This window comes from Xyrauchen texanus, chromosome 14 (genome assembly GCF_025860055.1).
Source record: "Xyrauchen texanus isolate HMW12.3.18 chromosome 14, RBS_HiC_50CHRs, whole genome shotgun sequence".
NCBI classification, from domain to species: domain Eukaryota; kingdom Metazoa; phylum Chordata; class Actinopteri; order Cypriniformes; family Catostomidae; genus Xyrauchen; species Xyrauchen texanus.
In genome coordinates this window covers 45,916,519-45,932,298 of record NC_068289.1, presented here as the reverse complement: position 1 = coordinate 45,932,298, position 15,780 = coordinate 45,916,519, and the positions used below count along the sequence as shown (strand labels likewise).

The following is a 15,780-nucleotide window of genomic DNA, read 5'->3' as shown; positions in this document are numbered from 1 at the left end:
TTACAATTGATAAAACAATGTAAAAGCAGGTTTTTGTCACAGGCACAGTAGGAACATTCCATTTCCAGTCATTTATTATTTCTGGATAATGATTTAAAAAATCCATTCAAATCCAGACAGATTTGCAAATGAATCATTCCGACCAATTTGAGAATCCGACGGATTCTTTAAAAAATAAACACTCAAATTAATGATTTGCTCTCAGATCAGACATCAGTATTTGCATTGCAAGTGAGTTTTAAAGATGACCTGTGTAATGTCTCAACCACAAGAGTCACCGAACAGATTTACAAAAATACCGTTTTCAAACAGCTTTCCCAACACGCCGCCATTTACTGTTGAACGAACAAACCATAGGTTGAGTCAATGTTATTGTGTCAGGATAGACGGGCCACTAAAACAGGAATTTTTATAGCACCACAGAGACAGTGTTAACAAATATGTTAACATTAGAAAATTAAAGATGAAGTATGTCATTTCTGTGACACTGGCACCACCGAATGGAATTGCAAAAATAAACAATATTTTCATAACAGCTTTCCAAATACACCTTCATCTGCCATTGGTTGAGTAAAGTTGTTGGGGCAGGTCTAAGCAGGTCGTTCTAAACAAACACAGAACTTTTAAAGTGCCAGTTTCAGTGGTGGAGCTAGAGGGTGGCCACCCCACTCGCAATTGCTGTTTTAGTCATTTTTGGCACAATTTAGTTCTTTAGAGGTGAAATCATCTCTGTACAAACTTAACATGTGCACACACCAAGGTCGCCGCACCTCTCCTTCCCGGGTATCATTGTACCCACTCAACCATTTCTGTGCCACCACAGACTGATCGCTTGCCCCTGCCTGGCCACCCTTTTGAAAAACTCCTGGCTCCGCCCCTGGCCAGTTTTAGAAAAATACAAAAATACCTACAAATGGCTTACTTATAGTTGTCTCTTCATATTATGCTGGGACAGGAGAAAGTATTTTAACATCGAAAAAGTTATACACTTTGGGTTTAATTTACAGAGGACCAGTATCTAGCTAGCTGATGAAATTAACTATAACAAGTACATTCGTGTCTTATCCATGACATATAAGATTTCCATGATTTTACCTTGTTAAATCTGACAAAATGATAGAAATTCACATGCAAGTATGGGACATGCTACAAAGGTCGTCGGTTATAAACTATTATAAAAGTTTTCAGAATGTTTTGACAGAGGGGCTGTTTTTTCCATTTACACATACCATCAACACCCAAGCCAGCACTGAGGCAGCAGCTGCAAAGACAGCTGAGAAATTTGAAAGACTTCAGAGAGCACCAAGGGGCAGTACAGAGCCTAAGAAGGCCCCTGTGCCCCAGACACCCATGCCATCTGTCAAGGCCCTGATAAACGCAGTCGTTTATTATTAGACAGAACTCCAGTCCCAGTCATCACATAAACTCTGTCACTGTGACTAAGCTTACTGGAAATCTGCCAAGCATGCACATTTAAAAATGCCACCATTAACATATTTATGCAATGATGAACACATATATGTCAAGTTGTCACTGGATGTTTATGGTTCCATGATGTTATGACATGCAACTTCAGCCTATTATTTTTCATTTTTTTGTGCCATCATACATGCCATTGGGTGAATCTTATGAAAACTGATTAAAGAACATGTTCAGTTTACATTTCAACTCAATTGCAAACAATTCATAAATTATACTTCACCAAAAAAAATAAAAATAAAAATAGTTAACACTTTACAATAAGGTTCCATTCATTAATATTGGATAATGCATTAGATAGAATTAAATAACAATTAATAAAATATATTTTTACAGCATTTATTATTCTTTGTTAATGCTGGCCTATTTAATTGATAAAATTAACATTAACCAAGACTAATAAATTATGTAAACGTATTATTTATTGTTAGCTCATGTTAACTAATGTCAACAAATGGAATCTATTGTAAAGTGTTACCAAAAAAATAAAAAAAACATCAGCCTATTTATAAATCCATGTGATATTTTCATGACAATTAAGGACATTTCCCACCCAAAGTTCTCATTAACAATATACAGTTGAAGTCAGAATTTTACACACATCTTGAGTATCTTTCCACAAGCTTCTCACAATAAGTTGCTGGAATTTTGGCCCATTCCTCCAGACAGAACTGGTGTAACCGAGTCAGGTTTGTAGGCCTCCTTGCTCACACACATTTTTTCAGTTCTGCTGACAAACTGAGGTCAGGTATTTGTGATTGCCACTTCAATACCTTGACTTTGTTGTCCTTAAGCCATTATGCCACAACTTTGACAAGTCTTCCTGTTTCCTCAAGCATCTTCACAAGGTCATTTGATGTTCTGGGATTGATTTGCATTTTTCGCACCAAACTACATTCATCTCTAGGAAACAGAATGCGTCTCCTTCCTGAGTGATATGATGGTTGCCTGGTCCCATGGTGTTTATACTTGCATACTATTGTTTGTACAGATGAACATGGCATTTTCAGGCATTTAGAAATTGCTCCCAAGGACAACCCGACTTGTGAAGGTCCACAATGTTTTTTTTTCTGAGGTCTTGGCTGATTTCTTTTGATTTCCACATGATGTCAAGCAAGCACTGAGTTTGAAGGTAAGCCTTAAAATACACCCACAGGTACACCTCCAATTCAGTCCACCTCTTATCAGAAGCTAATTGGCTAAAGTCTTTACATCATTTTCTGGAATTTTCCAAGCTGCTTAAAAGCACAGTTAACTTAGTGAAGGTAAACTTCTGACCCACTGTAATTGTGATAAAGTCAATTAAAAGTAAAAAAATGTGTCTGTAAACAATTGTTGTTAAAATGACTTGTGTCATGCACAAAGTAGATGTCCTAAACAACTTGCTAAAACTATAGTTTGCTAATATTAAATCTGTGGAGTGGTTAAAAAAAACGAATTTTAATGACTTCTGATTTCAACTCATTATATATATACACACACACACACACACACGCACACACGCGCGCGATTCTTCATTTACTTCATGTAAGACTTTTGTTTTACCATGCCAATATATGTCAGAACAGCATGTTATTCAGCTGACCCAGGTTAAACTGATTGCAAACAAAATTAAATCGTCTAGACCAAAAAACACTTTGCAAGAGCTGAAATCTCCAATTCACCCTTGATGCATGATGAAACGTACAGTATATAAAAATATCTTAACCCTGTCAAAAACATTATAAAGTTGCCAGGGACATTCTTCTGTAGGTAAGTTGGGGGAGAGGGCATACAAGCAAATATAACACTAAACTAGTAGTATGCAGAAATGATAACAATTGCTATACTTTAGCCAGAAAATCAAGAAATGTAATATTGCCCATGTTTATTGAATGGGTGCTAGAATATTCCTTTAAAGCAATGAACATTGTGAGGCAGGTTTATGCAAAGCATACAAATGGTAACAGAAGTCCTGTAAACAGTAACAGCCTGCCAGATTTACGATGGAGCAAAAGAAACAACATTTCCTCTCCTGTCTTAGGACAACTTTTTGCTCATTTATTTTATACAATTTATATTTTCATAAAATACACTATAGCCTTTAAAATGGCATGATACAACTTAAATGGTACGCAAGGTAAAAAGGAAAATAAAATAAATATGGAATTAATATTTTTTGACATGCATCCATATGCAAGCAGCCTAATCATTAGACTGACATTTATGAGGAATAAAAAAAAAAATCAAATTTCACATTTAGTGTCAAAACAAAGCTCTAAACAATTTTACATTGGATCTTAAAGCTCTGCTTTTTTGTACCTACTTGAACTACTTAAAGGGATAGTTCATCCAGAAAGGAAAGATCTGCCATCATTCACTCACCGTTCACTTTCATTGCATCTTTTTTACCATGCAAAGACAGTAAATGCTGACTGAGGCTAACATTTTCTTTAACATCTCCTTTGTGTTTCATAAAAGATATAAAGTCTTAGTGGCAGAAATGACATTTTTGGGTGTGAACTATCCCTTTAAGTTTCTAACATGCAGTCACATCCTTTTTTGTATTCCTAACGTTGCCGGTTGTACTCTGCCGACATCATCTCCTGTCATTTCTGAGTCAAAGGCCTTGGAGATGGATATTTATATTGGCACAAGAGAAAAGGTTTGGTAATTTTCAACAAAGCAATTGAGGGAAAGAAATACAAAATACATTGCTTACTGTCAACCAGGAAAGGCCTATAAATCTAGAGCACCAGGTACAAATGAGGGTAGAGATGCCGCTTTATGTACATTCTATAGGTTTAGTAGCACCTTTAAAAGCACAAGACGCCCCAACAGGAGAAGAAAGAGGCGACAGTTAAGGTAAAGCTTCATAGGGAGGTGAGAGTTCAAAGCAGTGTAGTCGATTTAGTATTCAGCTGTCCATGTAAGCAATGCAACGAGAGCCTGAGTCTATCTTTAACTGCGCTCAGTAAGTTAAGATGGTTTGGTAAGGTGGAGTACAAGAGAGAGTGCGGGTGACCACGGACTCTTCTGGACGAAGAGAGGGCACGTGACGATCAGGTGTTCTGTTGCTGACTGCGCTACTTCCTGCAAGGGGCAATGGAGGATGCCAGGTTCTCAACTTTCATTGGGCTCTGCCTCCAGAGACTCCTCATCCAGTCGTTGCTCCGCATCTTCTTCTAGAAACCTCTTCCCTTCCACTAGCTTCATCCTGTCACGGATGTTCTCAGCACAGGAGGCCATGTCGCCTGGGCTGCCGAAGAACTGCTCACTCCTGCACCAGGACAATTGGGGATGGAGGGAAAAGATAAAAATAAAACAAGTGATTTTCATTTCATTGATTGCAGAATTACTGGTCGACATGACAATATAGAAAACCAGATTTAAAGGAACAAAACTTAAAACGGTGTAGTTTGTAGTCTGTTTTTAGCTATTTCAATTAAAGGTGAAGTGAGCCAGCCCAACATAGCAACACTGGCTCAGCACATTGGGGTGGGACTAACTCTTTGACCAATAGAAGACGGGCGGGCGGGGGGGTGTTTTGGGAAAGCGTTTTGAAGAGCAATTATTTTTGAAATTCTGTTTTGTGACACTAGTAGTGCTGAAATAATGTCACCTATAAATATAAACACTACCAATCAAATGTTTGGACACACATCCTTTTTCACAGCTCTTACCCATCAGGGAAAATGACTGGCACAGTGAGTCTGTCCAGCAGAGCTTTTCCCACAGTCTCTACCTCTTCATATATCTCCACGTCCACCATAAGCTCGGCTAAATCAGGGCTCTCACTCAAAATCTGAGGGAAAAAACACAAAAGCCAGAAAGTTACAACCTTAGAGCTCTTGTTCAGTATAGAGCCAGGCAGTGCATTACAGTTTCTGAGCACAGACACGTCATAAAGCATAAAATGATATGACTAAGACTACTTTCACTAAAACCTTAGAATGTAATTGCAAATTTAATAATATTAATAATGAACAATGAACATGTTCGTAAATGTCTCAGCAATTTATTTATTTCTCTTTGCTAAAAATACACTTGTATAAGTATGTCTCTAACATTAACTTGCATTAACAAAATGCATAATAAAAATAAGCCATTGATTTAGTGGCTTTTTCTTCTAGGTTAAAAGGCAACATTTCAAAACGGACCAAAATTGTATTAATAAAAGTCACAATGTTCAAACTTTCCCCTCATTGGTCAGAATGTTTGTCCGCTGTTTTAGCTCATAGATCAATATACAGTTGTCACAGGGCGGAGCTGGGTCGTGATGCTACCCACCCGGCCCCTAATCAGGCTAATCAAGCCTCAGAGGGATAAAGGCCGACTGGAGACTGCAGTGGGACAGAGAGAGATTTACGGGCAGCTGTCCGACACCTTTGTGTGTTTGTCTTTTTGATTAGTTCTTCAATAAAATATTATTTATATTGTCAAGCCGGTTCTCGCCTCCTCCTTTCCATTAATCCCTTTACACAGGTGCCGAAACCCGGGGAGGAGGAGGGATGCGACATAGTAGAGTGCTCGCCACTACCATCCACCCCAATGGAGCAGCCGCGGCCATCCGCCGGAGGACCCTGGTGAGGACGAACAGCCGCTGACCGAGAAGGGGCTCCTAACCGACCGCCTGTAGCAGTCAGGGCCGCTGCCAGGAGTGGAGGAGACCCCTACCAGCCGCTGAAACGGGGTATGAGACCGCCGATAGTGAGCGGGGAGGGGCTCCTGGCCGACTGCCTGGAGTGGGAGAACTGTTGCCAGGGGCGGGGGAGACCCCTTCCGTTTCCCGAGAGCACGGTGGGGCGTTCTGTCCACCAGGGGGCGGAAGACTGCCTACGATCAGTCCGGGCAGGAGTGGCTGTCGTCCATTGGAGGATATGTCATGCCGGGGGCTCCCCGGTATAAATGTGACAGGGCAGAGGTGTGGGGCCATGCTGACTTTTGGGTTTATTACAGCATACAGCAGAAACTTTATTTTTAAAAGGAATTAGATCACCCAAAAATTTTAATTCTTTCATTTCTCCTTCTATCATTTAGGTTTGGAAATACATAAATTTTTGTGAGAACTATTCTTTTAAATTTGATATGATTTTTATTTTGCAAAATTGTCCACACCTTGTCAGCAGCAGTGTGGAAAGTGCTGACCATCTCCAGTCTGTGCTGCCTCTCATCAGATGTGACTGTGAACTGCTTCCACACACGGCTGAGTCTGGGCAGTGTGTCCCCCGAGGAGCGGGTGGTACAGCGCAGAGACTGGCACAGCACTACCGTGGCCTGCAGCAGCTGCCTGCCGTAATCATAGGTGCTCTGAAACCACAAGAGAAAACTGCTGCTGTCAAAAGACAACACATGGAGTTTACTACACATTCTGGGATGCAACATTTTAAATGAAAATGACAATTGACGTGAGAACCTTGTTCACATTGGCACATACGTTTTTAGCACGGCAGCAAAACAAGACAAGTTCTTGCATGAACATGCAAGACAGCGTGAACAAGCTTCTCTCATGCACTCTCATGAACATGCAAATTATCAGTGAATAATGACTTAAATTTAGAGTTGCTTCTTAAAGTTGCACTATGTAACTTTGTGCTCTCTAACGACATCTGTGGTTGAAATTTTAAATTGCAAGCAATTTGCAGAGTACAAAATTATACTGCACGATATTAACAGTGCAATATATAAAAAGAAGAGGAAACATCTTAATAATCTGTAAATAGAAGAAGATATTATATATTAATCCAGTGTGTTGGGCATTTCTCTGTTCAAGATGCGTGAGTTGAAATTGCTAACAGCAGCAAAATTAACTGCTTAAAACTGCGGGGTAAATTTCTCATTCAAACACATCCTATTTATACACGAGCTGCATTAATATATCCAATATTTATGGAACAAATTACATCTGCACAGTGAAACAAATGAAGTTGAATTAAATGATGCGCTAGTCAGAAAAATCATAATTTAAGTTGTGTAACTTGCATTGTGAATACAATGTGTCCATAAGAAACACGCAATGTAATAAACATATAATTTGCCTTCAGAAGAGTGATTAAATAATAATTTATTTAGGGTAATCCATCCCATTTTTTTTACCCCCCTTTTACCAAACACTAATATTCTGGTCTTTAGAGACCCGGCGGGTATATCTATCAAAAATTGATCTACAAAATGCCCAGACAGTGAAACATTTAGAAAATATAATTAGATAATTAGAAAATAATAGAATAAGAGGTTTTATTTTTCATACATCAAAGAGCAAAAGCAACAAATCTAGAACAGAACTCATTACTTTCACACTGAAATTTCATGAGATGCCACTGGCTGTCAAACACATATTGAGCTACACATAAGCTAAACATAAGTATTTTCTCAGGGAACAGCGCCACCTTGTGTAAAAATTAGCGTGTATAATATGTATGTGTACACCTATATTGGACACTGATAATTCACCATAGTTGCACAAAAAACAAAAGAAATCATTGTGATATAGTTGTAATTTGTATGAACATAGTACTAATTCCTCCTGTAATAAACAAACAAACAAAAAAATCCAATAGAAATCCTGTGAAAGTAAACTTATATAGATATAGAATAATCATAAAAATAAAAGAAGGTCACAGGTTCTAACCCCACAGCCACCACCATTGTGTCCTTGAGCAAGGCACTTAACTCCAGGTTGTTCCGGGGGGATTGTCCCTGTAATAATTGCACTGTAAGTCGCTTTGGATAAAACTCCAAAACTCTACTACTCCAAAAAGATTTATGAGGTCCCAGGTCACTTAAGACCCGAGGTATGCGTTTAAGGGTTAATCTAATAGATACAGATTTCAGTGTGCAAATTCTGCGCCATTAGCAGCATAAAACACAGTTGTAAACAAGTTTCCCCAAACACTTCTCCCCACAGGTCGGGACAAACAGATAGTCCCTCCCTGAACTCGTGCCATTGATTTAGCTAACATAGCAATGTCAGGTTACTTAACCAAAGAGAGCAATGTTGATAGCGTCAAGAGCCAAAGTTTTTACACTTTCAGGAAATCAACCAATGAAAAGCTTCCTTAAAGCCATCTCAGCACATTAAATTGGGATCTGTGAAAGTGTTTACATTTTTTTTTTTTTACAAACATCAGAATCTGAGTTTCAAATACCTGTGCAACATCCACAAACTTCTTATGTTTCTCCAGCAGCACTTTGGTTTCCTGTGAATCATCACCCAGTCGTATATGGGTCTTCAACAGAGCATCCAGCAGCTCTCCTAACCACTCCACTGCCTGTGAAGATATGGAAATTCAGCTGGTACAGCCCCTCAGGAACTACAGACCCACTTACAAAAACTTGCTCGATTTGAATTTTAGACTCTGACCTGTGAAGCATCCTCCTCACACTTGAAGAGCTGAACCATCTGCAGCATCTTCAGCCTTCTCACGTCAACCATGTCCTCACACCTTAAAAAAACAAAAAACAAACAAAACACCAGCCAACACATCAGACGCAGTCATTTGCTACAACAGAAGCAGGGTTAGGCAAAATTTTGAATTTGCAAATTGGGCTCCTTTCAATTCATGAGCACACCCCCACAGGATGTTGAACAGGAACGTTGATTCAAATTACAGGGAAAGAAATGTTCTGAATTGTTTTTCAAAGAAAACATTTCCATAAATTCCATTTCAAACATTGAATATTAAAATCATCTAATGCTCCTGGAAATACCCCATATGTTGCATGTTATTATTTTTATGGGAATATTATCCCCAAAAATTTAATGCATTATTAAAGAAATACGTACACTTACAGTAGTCATATTAGTTTCTTCTAATATCATTTTGTTTTAATTCTATTTTAATTGAAATACTGTATCCTATTTGCTACCTCACATTAAATTCAAGAACTAAAATGTAAAAGGCATTTTCAATTCAACTGTAATTGTTGTTCTATTCATGGTTTTATTAAAATATCAAAACCTCTGTTTGCGGAGCTGCATATCCTCCATGACGCTGTGAATGTGGTCAACATTGTCTTTGTTCTCTATGGCTACATCCTTCCCATATGACCAGGATGTCTGGGTAGACATTTGGTCAAGCAGCACTTGGCCTTTTTCTCTCAAGCTCTGCAAGGCACCCTCTGGAAAACCATAAGAGGAGCAGGAATTATTTTTAGTGAATAGGAAAAGCCTTTCTTCTTGGCCAGAATATAACGCAACTTGGAACAAACTTTAAAACTGCAAGTTAAAGGTCTTACTATGCATAACTAATGTTAAACAAAAATTCCAGTCTGTACCTTATTCATTTAAGTTACAGTATATGAATAAGGCACAGTATGGGTGTATGAGTAGGAGAACAGGTCTTCCTAACCTACGCTCTTGAGTTTCTCCTCAAGATGTTTTAGTGTTTGCTGGATTGCAGCTCCATCTGCAGGTGCAACATCTGCACAGAGCAATCCCAAAAGACCATCCAACTGCTGAGACAGCTGAAATAAGAACATGCACAAGATTGATAAAATAATCTACAATCCCTTTTAAATTGCATGTACGACAAAACATAACCCCGAGTTTGGCTCTTATAAAGACCCAAGTGTGAAAACACCCTAAATGATGCTGCATCCAAGCCGCTATGGGTGTGTGTAAATCCAAGATGACACAAAGACAAAACTTACTGAATGCATCTTTAAGAAACTGCACCCTTATTACTGCTTTTGGAAAAGGTCATGAGGCATCAGTGTATTATTACTCCTCGCTAAATCAGAGTCTGGGAGACGGAGCTTTAACTTCTTTCAAGAGATTATGGGAGAAAGATTTAAACTTGGTATTGTAGGAGGGAGTGTGGGCTAGGATTCTAAAAAACATCAAGTCTGTATCTACAAATGCATGGGTGCACCTTATGCAATTCATGATTTTACATAGATTCTATTGGACCCCCTCTAGATTGTATAGGTGTGGCCTTAAAGACACACCCACCCGCTGGTAATGCCAATCAGAAGATAGAGACACAACCCATGTTTTTTGTTGGTGGGTTAAGATCCAAGAATTTTGGTTGAAAGTTCAGAGTTTTGTGTGTGACGTATTAGGCACTCAAATTAAATTTTGCCCCAGACAGTATTTTTAGCGATGGGGCGGTTATCAATATAGGGGATAAACACATACAAAAATTGGGTCTTGACCAGTGTTAAGATCGGCAGACAAATGATTTTAAGGGGATGGAAGTCGGCTGAAGTGCCCTTGTTTCAGAAGTAGTCTATGGAGATGGGGAGGGTGGTGGCTGTCAAGGAGGTGTCATGTAGAAGGCTGGGGATCTTGGATTCATTTAATGGGAAATGGGGCAGCTATTTGGAGGGCTCTCGGGGAGGAGCAGTGGAGAGAGAAGCAGTTGTAAATGTGTGTGATTATATATATATATATTTTTTTTTTTTTTGTTGTGTTGGTGTGTGTGTGTGTATGTATAGTTGTATGTGACCACAGGGATGTTTGTTGAAATCCTAGCGATTCACAAAAAAACTTCAAAAAAACCCAAGAGGTCTATACATCAATTCCTTCAGTACACATCTTTCCAAATTAATTATCTTTTCTTTTCTTTTCTTTTCTTTTTTTTCTTCAAACAAATCTTCACCAACACTTATACCTATAACCTATATACTCATAACTCCATTGTACTTTAATTCTGTGGGTGCACATTCCACAAAGGTCCATTTATATCATATGATCATACAGAAGCTTACGTCTTGGGCGGTCATGTGGAACTCATGGGCAGACTGCAGGATGTTCTGTCTGAACTCTAATTGGCTGGCCTGTCGGTAGCAGACGTCACTGAGCTGCTGCTGAAGACCCTTGAGCTCCATCAGGTCCTCTTCATCTCCAGCGCTCAGCAGTGCTGCGATCTGCTGATTCAGCTCTACGTAAACAGCAAACCACTCCTGCAGCAAAGAGCATAAAATGGCTGTTAATGCACATTCCTTCCAATGAAATTAAATGGTGACCACAGCTGTTCCCGGTCCCCATGCGCATTCATTGTATTGAAACATAAACTTGGGTGTGCATTCAAGTACCATACAAAACACCCTGGAAACCACCCACACAACCTTAGAATCACATCAACAACTTTTGCAATGGGCACCACTCTCTCCAAGTAAATCTAAAAATCTAGTTAAATGATCCCCAAATCCCCATTTACTTCATGTTAAAATAACTGGTAACTGGATAGTCTATCATCCACTTTCAAGAGAGGCTGCACTGAAGTAACCTGTTAGTCACGTTTCACAGTGACTAACACAAAAGCACTTATACATAACCTGCAGTTTGAACCATGTCTATATTTGGATTAATTCCTGACTCCTGATTCAACATGACAGAGGTCACGGAGCAACAAACCACTGAGTCACAGACACCCACTAGGGTTAAGAATCGAGAACAGTGATTATTCAAAACCAGTTACATAATTTTGTATTTTTTTTTTTAAATCAATAATTTTCAAGTTGTACTGTTCGGTTAACAATTTCAATACATCTGCATACTTACACCAACATGGACAGAATACTTTATTAATATCTGAATCTACAGCGGCACAGCAAAGAATAAAGTGTGAAACAGTACCATAAATAGCTCTTCAAATCTTTCAATTGTGCGTGTCGACAAAGATACACATTAAACAGGGTTTTGCTGTTCCAATTTATTTATTTTTTTTTTTTAAACAGCTGATGTGTGTCATTTTTTCTATGTTGCAATTCTTGATGGTATATCAGCTTCATATGCAGTTAACTATAAGGAAGTCATTTCCTGTGGTGCTATCAGAACATTCCTGTGTTTGTTTGAATGGCCTTCCAAACCCAACAATGATTCAACCAATGGTGTGAGTTTAAGGCATTGCTGCCCGTTTGTATAAATAGAATCTTCTGAAATACAGCCGTTTCTCTTCCCTGACAGCACAGGCATATTACAGGATTACAATGCCAAGATTCAACGGATTCAAATTGTGAAAGAGTGGTTCAGAGAACATGAGGAATCATTTTCACACATGAATTGGCCACCACAGAGTCCTGACCTTAACCCTATTGAAAGTCTTAGGAGAAGTCTCAGGAGAAGACTTTACGGAGTGGTTTGACTCCCATCATCAATACAAGATCTAAGCCAAAAATGAATGCAACTCAGGACGGAAATAAATGTAGTTATGTTGCATAAGTTTGTTGAAACAATGCTATGGCGAATGCAGGCCGTAATCAAAGCTTAGGCGGTCCAATTAAATATTAGTGTAAAAATGTTTGGTGATGCTAGTGGCACAGAAATTACACACTTGAGCTTTAAAGTACCATTTAAATACAGTATGTTACCAACAGTGTGTAAAACAAGTATATAATTTGTTTTTTCAAAAGGTACTACTAGTAAATAGAATCATTGAGGAACCGGATTCATTAAGGGGAATCAGAACAAGAATGGATAAAGCTACACTTTTGGCCATCTAGCGGTAAAAAAAATAAAACTACACGGGTCTTGCGGAAGGACATTGTTTTTCTGTGCTTCGGCTCTGCACCTCTGCATGGATGAATGTGGTTCGAGGCACCGTTGTACACATGAATACACAATATCCTATCAGAGCGAATGGACAAATAAATAATGAAAGAAAGGAAAAGATGGATATCTGAAAACAAGTGCCATATCTTATGCTGTTCTTTGAATGATTGGAAACACTGAAGTTTTGAAATAAATTCAGGCAACGTTCGTTAAACATATGATTGCTAGTCTGAGAAGGTCAAATTTTTTGCAGGATATTCTGGGCAAATAGACCATGGTAGTAACTCATTTATAGATTGTCACTGTTAACAACTAGTGGTCAACATAATTTCAAGACTCACATATCCTTAGCAAGCATAGGACTAACCAATTTATTTATATAAATTATTGCCATTATAAAGAAAAATACACACACGTGCTCACAAGTGAAATGTTCTGCACCGACTACATTATAATTATTGCATTTCACTGTGTGTGTGAGTGTGATTACACAACTGCACATACACGATATCAATAAAATATCTTCCCTTTTGAGTAAGAAAAAAGCCATCTCTGTGTCGCTTTTAAATCCTTTCAGATCTCGGAGTTGTCGCCACCTCTGAAAAGCCAAGCCGATGCGGATTCGGATTTTATTATGAACTCTGTCACTTTCCCTTTTTGCTTGTAGACTCTGCTCTGTTCAGGGTTTCTTTGTTTTTACAACTGGTGATTCCCCAGAGGTTTGCCTTTTTTAATGATCCATGCTCAATTTTTCTCGTTCGCTGTGACAACAAACTTTCAGCTTCCCGCTACTCCCACACACGTGCTACAGTAGCTGGATCTTATTTTCTCTGTGTATGGATATGATGTTAACACGCACGGGCGAATTACGTATGTATGCAATTTCCCCCCAAAATCCGTCCCGACAGCTAAAAATATTTATAATATAATATCATTAATATAGGTTTATCAAAGTGTATTTGGGTAAATACATGGTTTGGAAGATGGATTTTTGTTGCACTGTTATTTTTTTACAAATAAAAAGGTTACATAGAGTAGCTTTAAATTCCTTGCAAATTCCTGTCCTAAATGAAACAACCAATACAACACCTTCCCTCTATCAAAACGCCATATTTGAACAATTATACCCCCTATAAATCAGAAAGGCTGTTTGATATCTAACTGAGCCACAAACCATACTGAAGAAAGAAAGAGGCCCAGTGAAAGAGACAAGCCCAGTGCACACCACAAACAACTCGTGAAATACAGTCAAAGGGCTGACATCAAGAAAACGGAGTGTGTGCACGAATCAGTTGATGAAAACTACCACATCTGATAAATATCATCAATACTGCAAGCATGACATACCTACTTGAAATAAAAACCATTAACATGAAGCTGACATAAAGAGGCATAAATACTGCAGAAGAGCATCGAGATTCCCTCCTGTAACATACACCAATACTGCCACCTATTGGCAGGACACAAACTGCACCATGTGGTCCTCATCCTGTGATCTGATAAATCAATAACCCCTTTACAGAAAAACAAAAAAAATTGTTTTAGGGATGGTAGAACACCCCAAAATGCCCCCCAAAGTTCAGTCATTTACTCACCCTTATGTTGTTCCAAACCTGTATGACTTTCTTTCATCTGTGGAACACAAAAGGAGATGTTAGGCAGAATCTCAGTCACCATTCACTTTCATTGTATGAAAAAGATGCAATGAAAGAGAAAGGTGTCTAAGGCTAATATTAAGCCCAACATCTCCACTCCCACAGATGAAAAAAATACAATAAAATAATAATATACAGATTTGGTACAACATGAGGTTGACTAAATGATGACAGAATTTTCATTTTTGATTGAACCATCCCTTCAAGAGTTCTCTGAAGTGGGATTTTGTGTCTGGCTTGTGTGTTTTCAGTGGGACGAATACTCAAAGTAGACAGAAATGACGGCTATACTTACACTGTGCTGACTCTCAATCTCCTCGTGTTTCTGCTGTAGCGCCTGAGATGCGCGAATCGAGTCTCCAATCCCCCACTGTGTGCGGAGCTGCTCTGTGCCAGGACCCTCCAGCCAATTTACAACCTGCTCAAACAAAACACACAAAGACAAAGAAACCTTCAATTACTGACACACAAACACATTGGACCGGAAGACACATAACAGACTAAAAAATTATTAAATCAGGAGGAAATGAGAAAAAATATAATTAACTAATGACAGGAATGGGTCAAAGGGAGCTCAAATTAAGCATTTAATTAATTAAATATTTATTTGTGCACAGCAAAAGTAGGCTGCAATAAAAATTCAGCCATTGTTTAAACCCTTATGCTGTTCTTTCCTTTCAGAGAAGGTACTCTGAACATTTTTCACGCAGCTCTTTGCAATACAATGACCACAGTGACTACAGCTGTCGAGCTCCAACAAAACAAAATAAACATAATAAAAGTAGTCCAAATTACTTTTGTCAGGTCTTCTAAAGCCATCAAAGTAGCTGGACAAGCTCTGATAACGACATCCCTTATTCGCGATGGGCCAGAATCACCGATGGCAATGGCTATGTGTGTTTTATGGGCTGAGTTTGCAAAGGCATATTACTACTATTACTACTTCTATGCCAATCCATGGCAGAAATAGTAAGAGTAGTGTGATAGTACTAGTACGCCATTACGAAGGAGTTTATTCTGACACTTTCTGTTCCACTAAACTCTCACAAATCAGTGTTCGTATGACAGCACATAATGTTTATATCACGTTATATTATGATTATCATATCAAAAAAATCTAAATACAAATACTGATTATTTTATTGGTATTAAAATAATATAGGCTTGATT

At 38.5% G+C, this 15,780-nt stretch overlaps 1 protein-coding gene across 2 annotated transcripts in view; it reads right to left on the bottom strand.

Moving 5' to 3' along the window:
* Positions 1–2,998: 2,998 nt before the first annotated feature.
* LOC127654939 (SEC14 domain and spectrin repeat-containing protein 1) overlaps positions 2,999–15,780 on the bottom strand; it is a 43,701-nt gene continuing 30,919 nt past the window's right edge. For both annotated transcript variants that reach the window (XM_052142509.1, XM_052142510.1), the window contains exons 11-19: positions 14,906–15,028; positions 11,170–11,364; positions 9,810–9,924; positions 9,420–9,579; positions 8,822–8,903; positions 8,607–8,729; positions 6,577–6,768; positions 5,142–5,263; positions 2,999–4,738 (exon numbers count right to left, since the gene is read on the bottom strand). In XM_052142509.1, coding sequence (XP_051998469.1) covers positions 4,582–4,738; positions 5,142–5,263; positions 6,577–6,768; positions 8,607–8,729; positions 8,822–8,903; positions 9,420–9,579; positions 9,810–9,924; positions 11,170–11,364; positions 14,906–15,028 — 1,269 coding nt within the window. In that variant the 3' untranslated portion in view covers positions 2,999–4,581. The remainder of the gene's footprint in view (positions 4,739–5,141; positions 5,264–6,576; positions 6,769–8,606; positions 8,730–8,821; positions 8,904–9,419; positions 9,580–9,809; positions 9,925–11,169; positions 11,365–14,905; positions 15,029–15,780) is intronic.